Source organism: Scylla paramamosain, chromosome 20, assembly GCF_035594125.1.
Source record: "Scylla paramamosain isolate STU-SP2022 chromosome 20, ASM3559412v1, whole genome shotgun sequence".
Classification (NCBI taxonomy): domain Eukaryota; kingdom Metazoa; phylum Arthropoda; class Malacostraca; order Decapoda; family Portunidae; genus Scylla; species Scylla paramamosain.
This window is the reverse complement of record NC_087170.1, coordinates 20,443,995-20,451,494: the sequence shown is the minus strand read 5'-3', so window position 1 is coordinate 20,451,494 and position 7,500 is coordinate 20,443,995. Positions and strand designations below refer to the sequence as shown.

The 7,500-nt window shown below is 44.0% G+C and overlaps 3 protein-coding genes across 5 annotated transcripts in view; all 3 read right to left on the bottom strand.

The window, feature by feature from the left end:
• LOC135110586 ((3R)-3-hydroxyacyl-CoA dehydrogenase-like) overlaps positions 1-7,500 on the bottom strand; it is a 24,623-nt gene that overhangs the window by 1,518 nt on the left and 15,605 nt on the right. The window lies entirely within an intron of this gene.
• LOC135110587 (estradiol 17-beta-dehydrogenase 8-like) lies at positions 1,228-4,275 on the bottom strand. 2 transcript variants are annotated; one of them, XM_064023061.1, is made up of 6 exons: positions 4,142-4,275; positions 3,082-3,198; positions 2,292-2,485; positions 1,915-2,108; positions 1,624-1,751; positions 1,228-1,427 (listed from the first exon to the last, which is right to left on the bottom strand). In XM_064023061.1, exons 1-6 carry the CDS (start codon positions 4,182-4,184, stop codon positions 1,336-1,338), a joined length of 768 nt encoding a protein of 255 aa, XP_063879131.1. In that variant the 5' UTR covers positions 4,185-4,275; the 3' UTR covers positions 1,228-1,335. The 2 variants fall into 2 exon arrangements, with proteins under 2 accessions (XP_063879131.1, XP_063879132.1); XM_064023062.1 differs by having other exon boundaries at positions 1,915-2,087.
• The window catches only part of LOC135110135 ((3R)-3-hydroxyacyl-CoA dehydrogenase-like), a 2,322-nt gene continuing 512 nt past the window's right edge, over positions 5,691-7,500 (bottom strand). The window contains 4 exon segments of the mRNA XM_064022091.1: positions 5,691-5,897; positions 5,899-5,984; positions 6,533-6,773; positions 7,020-7,204. Coding sequence (XP_063878161.1) covers positions 5,856-5,897; positions 5,899-5,984; positions 6,533-6,773; positions 7,020-7,204 — 554 coding nt within the window. The 3' untranslated portion in view covers positions 5,691-5,855.

Below are 7,500 nucleotides of genomic sequence, written 5' to 3'. Positions count from 1 at the left end.
TATGAAAAGCCGGTCATCATTTCCATTCATTATCAGTATTGCTGTTGCTGGCGTTTTGAGTATTCCTGAGATCATCACGGATCATCCATCCAGTCAGTTGGGGGACTTGGTTAGAAGGGAAGTCTGGGAAGAGAGGTAGTCTGACTGCAGATGGTTGAGGTGTTCGGCAATTGTTAGGAAAGATGTGTCCCTCTCCACCAGCGGGGCCTTCACCACCGCCAAGCAATACTTGTTACTACTGGACGTGAATTTAGTTCATAGCCATGCTAGCTTTTTGTCACTCTTCACACCACAATGTCATCTGTATCATTTTCCTACTGTGTCCTCCATTACAATGATTATCGACTGAGAGGCGATACGCAGCATACCATTCATGACATCTCAGACAGCCGGCTTTGCTAGCCATGCCAGAAAAGCTTTGATTGCTGCACATTTCGTGAAATTGAGCCTTCACATGAGTTAGCATAATTTCTTTATGGCTCTACAATTCCTAGTCTAATACCACAAGCTGGACAACCATGGCATAAAAAAAGACACACGACCTTTGCTTGCACCCACCTGTGACGAGCGCCACCTGACCGCTGAAGTCGTTAGGAGCCATAACTGCCTTCAGATAGTGAGGGTCTAGCTGAGTGTTGCATGGAGATGTGAACAGTTGCTCTTATATCAGAAAGATAAGCGGGGATTGTGTCGTATTTGAGTAAACATAATGTTTATTATGTAATATTCATCGCCTTATTATAGTGATCATAAAAAAAAACTCATCTACACAACTACCAGGTTAACGCACGGATGCGAGTGGCAGATCCCACAAGGAGAGAGAGAGAGAGAGAGAGAGAGAGAGAGAGAGAGAGAGAGAGAGAGAGAGAGAGAGAGAGAGAGAGAGAGAGAGAGAGAGAGAGAGAGAGAGAGAGAACAGAAGCACCTGCGTGCCGTCAGCGGGGGTACTGGTGCACGGTGGGGCGCGGTACGCGGGAACACTCACCAAGGACAACACAGGATTTTTCTCCCTTTCTTTTCCGGCGATAACAGAATTGTGTTAAATGCTTTTAGGGTTTGTTATCGTCACTCTGGAGTAAAAGTCAAGGAGCGGCAGCAAAATGCACAAAAGGTGAAACGCGAGGGGTCTCCACGAAAGAATTAGATGCTTCATCTTTCATAAAGAAGAAATAACAGTCGAAAACCAATTTACGTTCATATTGAAAAAGGAGGAAAAATACTACAATCTTTCATCTGATACCAATTTTGCTCTACAGTTTGAAAACTTGATGAAATAGGAAGATTGTACATGTAGTGAAATACATCTCTGCATCGCTTTACAGCTCATGGCGTCCCTCACATGTCAGCTCCGCCGGACACCTCCAGGCAGGAGCCCACCATGTAGCTGCTGCGCCTTGACAGCAGGAACACGATCACTTCGGCCACTTCTGTCAGGAAAATCAGGCAGTCATGAAGACTTACCGTCATAAAACGACCCGTAATTCTAATGACAAGTATTTGATAGACGACTTGAGTGTCAAAGTTTGAAGTCAACATCAAAGGCTTAGAATGTTTGACGTAATCATGGTACACGACAAACCATGGACATGTACATTTTGTGTCTCTGGAAAGCATTTTACTCACCTGCGGGATTGGCAGGCCTTCCTAATGGTGTCTTATTGAGGTACCACTTCAGAATGTTTTGATCAATGCCTTCGGTTAAAGGCGTTGCGACGTAACCGGGCAATACGCAGTTTACCCTGATACCCTTTCTGAGGAGAGAGAGAGAGAGAGAGAGAGAGAGAGAGAGAGAGAGAGAGAGAGAGAGAGAGAGAGAGAGAGAGAGAGAGAGAGAGAGGTCAAAATTCACTCTCAGTTCGTATTTTATTAATTCTATACCAATAATTCCGTGTTCCACTAAATGGGGGTGCTTACTTGGCCATCTCAGTAGCACAGGCCTTGGTGAAGGCAATGACGCCGCCCTTAGTGGCTACGTAGTGACTATGGTCGGGGAAGCCTGCCTTGCCTGCTATACTGGATATGTTGACTATGGCGCCTCTTCCTTCCCCCGATCCCCGGCCCTCTTCTAACAGAGCTCTAGTGACGACCTGGGTGACGAGGAAGGTTCCCTTTGTGTGGCAGGAAACAAATTGATGAAAAGCAAGATTGTCAGTCGTGATGAAGAAGAGTAAATAAAAAAAAATGGACTAAACTAGTTAATAAGAAAGATTTTAGGAAAACTCATTCTCAGACAGGAGTACTACATATTATTAAAATTTCGGAAAATGAGCTCGAATGAAACAAAAGCAAACCTTAAGATTGACGTCAATCATCTTGTCGAGCTGGGGCCTTGTTATGTCAAGGAAGGGCGATATATGAGCGATCCCTGCACTGTTCACCAGCAGGCTGGGCGACACCCCATACCTGTCCCGGGAGGCTGCAATGGCGCCCTCCACTGAGCTCTGCTGCGTCACATCCATATTTAGAGCCAGATGTTTCTCGGGGCCTGTGGAAGGGTGGAGGGGTGGAGACTACAGTAGCAGAAATTTATTGTGTAGTAGTTTGAGAATGCAGAGAGAGTCACCCTAAGCATGGGCAATAGTGACTCGGCAGCTGCCAGTGGCAGAGAGGATATTTATCATGCATTGCATTTTTTTCCTTTTTTACATTATACATGAGCGGCTTTAGGCTCGTTGAATCCTGTCCGTGCTGCAAAAGAAGGCGCGAGCGTTTATATTGACAGGTAGTAAATTTAATCTTCTCTCTACTCTGTCTGTCACAGCCTCGTTGTGGTGGCCACCGAATAACAGACTGAGGGTAGGCAGTGACTTATCAAAAACACACATATTGTAGACCGCTAGACGCTTACTTATGTATGATATGCAATGCAGTGAAGGAGTGGGCAGTAACTCAGTCCAGTCTCTGTGACGTATTTTTGCACCAGCACATAGTTGGTACCTTACCAAACAGCAGATTCGGCGACAGGCGGGACATTTTCAGGCAAAGGTTAATTAAGGGTCATTGACTTAACAAGCAACAGACTTAGTGTAGGATGATGACTTACCTGGAAATAGCTTAAGGTTAGTGCGGTGACTTACGTACTGGACAACTTGCTGAGAGTCTGGCGAGCAGCCTCCAGGTTGATGTCCGTCACCATCACGTGGGCGCCCTCCTGAGCCAGCAGCAGGCAGACGGCACACCCGATGCCTCCGCCACCGCCTGCAACACCACGCTCGTCACTGCGTCTCTAAACACCTTCATTCATTTAATACTGATATGATTTTTTAAGCCATATAGTCACGAGCAGTCATGAAATATTTCTATTTAATCCCAAGAGACAGACTAGTCATCATTCCTAAGGTCAGTGTCCTTCCTCATCAGTATTCCCTTCTCTAGCTTTATCTCTTGGTAACACACACACACACACACACACACACACACACACACACACACACACACACACACACTTTCTCTCTCTCTCTCTCTCTCTCTCTCTCTCTCTCTCTCTCTCTCTCTCTCTCTCTCTCTCTCTCTCTCTCTCTCTCTCTCTCTCTCTCTCTGTGTGTGTGTGTGTGTGTGTGTGTGTGTGAAACCTGAAATAATCATTTGTTTTTATTTGTCCCATTAAGATAATCGGAAATATTTTTAATCAAATTGAAATGTAAATGACAAAGGAAGAAGGGACCACATCTGGTCTGGGTCTTTTCAACGCGAGTGTCTGTTTTTCGTGTGTCTGTCTTTCTGTTCCTTTATGTGTTGCTTTGACTATGTTTCTGTTTGGTAAGGTTTGAAATGCCTGCTGACGATCATTGATTATATATAGAAGATCTACAATGGTGAAATGAATAAAACTTTTCAGTTTAATATTCGTTAAAAGGACAAGAGTAAAAGTGAATCTGATGGAAATATTTCATTGATATCCATAAGCGATGTAACAAAGGTGATGTAGATAACATTTTTTGGGGGTTGGTATTCTAAAAATAACTTAAGCGCCGTAGGTTCAAGAGTGATTAAGGTTAGTTTGAAAAAAAATAATGAAATTTGTTCACAAACTGAGTACTAGATGACTGGAGCAGACGTGATAATCTCACGCGCAAGAGTGGCGCATCGTTAGAAGCAGCCACACTTCTCCACCCCACTCGTAGTCGATAGCTGCACTCACCTGTGACGAGTGCCACTTGGCCGTTGAAGTCACACGGAGCCATACGTGCGTCCACAATGCGAAAACCAGACTGAATGAGCAGACGGAGAATGTGCTGTCCCAAACAACAAGATTGTATTGAAATAAAGGTCAAATCTATGATAAGCTGTTACTAAGGAGCGATCAAGCAACAGTCGTCATTTGAACATTAAGATGTTATTCTTACTTAAGATACAGTGTTATGAAAAAAAAAAAACACTGAAGGAGGTCCGTTGTGTCTTATTCCAGTGCGTTTATTGCAGCAGTTCCTTATCCTTCTAATCTCTGGATCCTTTGGATCCTCTTTGAAATCTTCCATCCAATGAAATATTGATAGTATTAGAGCTGTTCACCTGTTATTTGTTTATTGCATGACGTAAGAGTATAGTCAATATGAGTGAATGAAACGAATGAAATATTTTTTCCTTTTACCCCAAACGTTATCTAAAGATTAGTGATCGATATAATCCGGAGAAATAAACTATATTTACTTATCAAATTGCAGTCAGGCATGAGGTGTTTCCTTCTATAAAAAAAAAAGAAAAAAAAAATTTAGTTCCTTTCCTTCATACTATTTTCTTAAGCAGAGATCTCTCTTTTACGGCTTGGCTTACCAGACATTTTACATGGGGTGATAGGCCGACCAGCACAAAGGAGATTTTTGAGATTTTGAGATTTAGAGAGAGAGAGAGAGAGAGAGAGAGAGAGAGAGAGAGAGAGAGAGAGAGAGAGAGAGAGAGAGAGAGAGAGAGAGAGAGAGAGAGAGAGAGAGAGAGATAACGTTTTTGGCGTTGTCATCCAACTCCGAGTACCTCTCGTTAATGAAACAAGCGGCGTTGTGTAACACGAATACTTCCAACATTTGCTTACCTGGCCATCTCGGCGGCGCAGGACTTGTTGTAGGTAATAACACTACCTTTCGAGGCTGCGTAGTGTCTGAAATCTGGGTGACCTATTTTGCTAAGTATGCTTGCTATGTTGACTATAATAACGCTTTACCCTCCTATGCCCATTCATTTCCTTTCAACAGCGGAGCCACAAGAAAGATGCCCCGTGTGCAGTGAAGATGTATTATCGATTAAAGAATAAGAGTACTGGTGATAATGTGACAGCCACGCTCTGTAGTCTCATGTCAGCCTCATGATCGTAAGTACCTTGTGCTTGACAATTTTGGTGCAAACTTCTCAGCCTTAGAGACTTACATGATGGGCGGTCCACGAGTCTGCCTCCAAAATCCAGTCTGTGTCCAGTGTCAGGTGACGCGCCAAACGTCGCTCACGCCACCTGCAGTATCCTACTCGTTACAGCTTCCTCTCCAGTTTCTCTCTCTCTCTCTCTCTCTCTCTCTCTCCTCCTCTCTCTCTCTCTCCTCTCTTCTCTCCTCTCTCTCTCTCCTCTCTCTCTCTCTCTCTCTCTCTCTTTCTCTCTTTCTCGATTAGGGATTAAAATTATTTAAAAATTAAAGTTAGAAAGGCATGTTCTCTTTGAATGTATGCTTTATATTGTGTATTGAAAAATATACAATGAAAAAGATATTTTATGTACATTTATTAAAGCAGGTATATCAAACACTGAACATACCGAATCCTGTAGCTATTACATTCTCGTCACTTCCAAAACCAAAGCTCAAGTAAAGTGTTATATTTCTGAAGACAACTTTTTCCGCGCGACACGACTCTTCGAACCGCGGCGCCCATCACATGCCTTCCCCGCCGGTGACCTCCACGCATGCACCGACCCATGAAGCTGCTGCGCCTTGACAGCAGAAACACGATCACCTCAGCTATCTTCTGTCGAGTAAACAGCCACTTACTCCCAGTGTCGACTACAGTAAAAAAAAAATAGATAAAATAAAATAAATAAATAAATAAAAAATAAAGGACTTTTTGCCATATAAAAACATTGCATCCATGTTTCTGCACTTTCTGTATGTCCTAAGATAGGATTTTTCAACCCATAAGATACTATTATCCGTCATGCCTCTACAACAGTAACAACTGAAATATTCATTATAATAACAACAACAACAACAACAACAACAACAACAACAACAAAAACAACAATACTAATATGTTACCTTCTGGTTTGCCACTTCTTCTAAGAGGGGGTTTTGTCAACTATTGACTGACGTAATTCTTCAGAAAGTGGTTTGGTCATGGCAGTGTCCACCAAGCCAGGCAGTACACAGTTGACTCTGATACCCTTTCTGAAGAGGAGACACACACACACACACACACACACAGAGAGAGAGAGAGAGAGAGAGAGAGAGAGAGAGAGAGAGAGAGAGAGAGGAGAGAGAGAGAGAGAGAGAGAGAGAGAGGAGAGAGAGAGAGAGAGATTTTACAATTGTCGTCCACCTTAGAGCATATTAACATATTATTGACATATTATCGATAATGAACCAAGCAAGGATGCTTACCTGGCCCATCTCGGCGGCGCAGGACTTGCTGTAAGTAATAACACCACCTTTCGATGCTGCGTAGTATCTGAAATCCGGGTGACCTATTTTGCCAACTATGCTTGCTATGTTGACTATAACGCCCTTTCCCTCCTGTGCCCCTTCGTTCCCTCGCAGCAGCTCCTCAGTGAAGGCCTGGGTCACAAGGAAGATGCCCTGTGTGCGTAGAGGACACCTTATTAATCAAAGACACAAGTACTGGTGGTGGCAAGAGCCACGCATTGCTGTTTCATCTCGGCATGACTGGGTTTCCGTCACTATACGTATGGTACTTCTACACGCTTTGGGTGGAGTCTCCTGTCTTGGAGATTTTTCTGGCTCAAAAAACGTGAAATATTACCAGAATGTTCTATAAGGACATGTTGTTTGCTATTTAGAAAGTAATAAGAATGAAAAATTAACCTTAAGATTCACGTTGATCACATCAGTGCCCGTCTTGTCAACGGATGGATCAGTGATCAAGATACCGGCGGCGTTGACCAGCAGGCTGGGTGGCTCTCCGTACTTGTCCCGAGCTGTGGTGATAACACTCTGCACGGCACTCTGCTGTGTCACGTCCATCTGCAGCGCCAGGTGCTTCTCGGGGTCTGTGGGTGCCGTGCATTTTCGTTACCTTAGATCAGGAGAGTGACAGACTGACTGCAGGTTGAGGGTGACTGATGTCATAGACGAAATCAGACTGTAGGCGTGGAAGTTCCTCTACTTATTTTGCAGGGATCTTCCCGTCAATAGATTTGAGGCAATGTTGTGACTCACTGGGCGAGGCGAGGCACTGAAACACTGGACAGCAGGGTGAAGACAGGATATTTCCTTACTGTGCTTAGAATGAGGGGGGCGGTGGTGACTTACTGTGCTCAGACTGAAGGCGACGCGTTGAGTTACT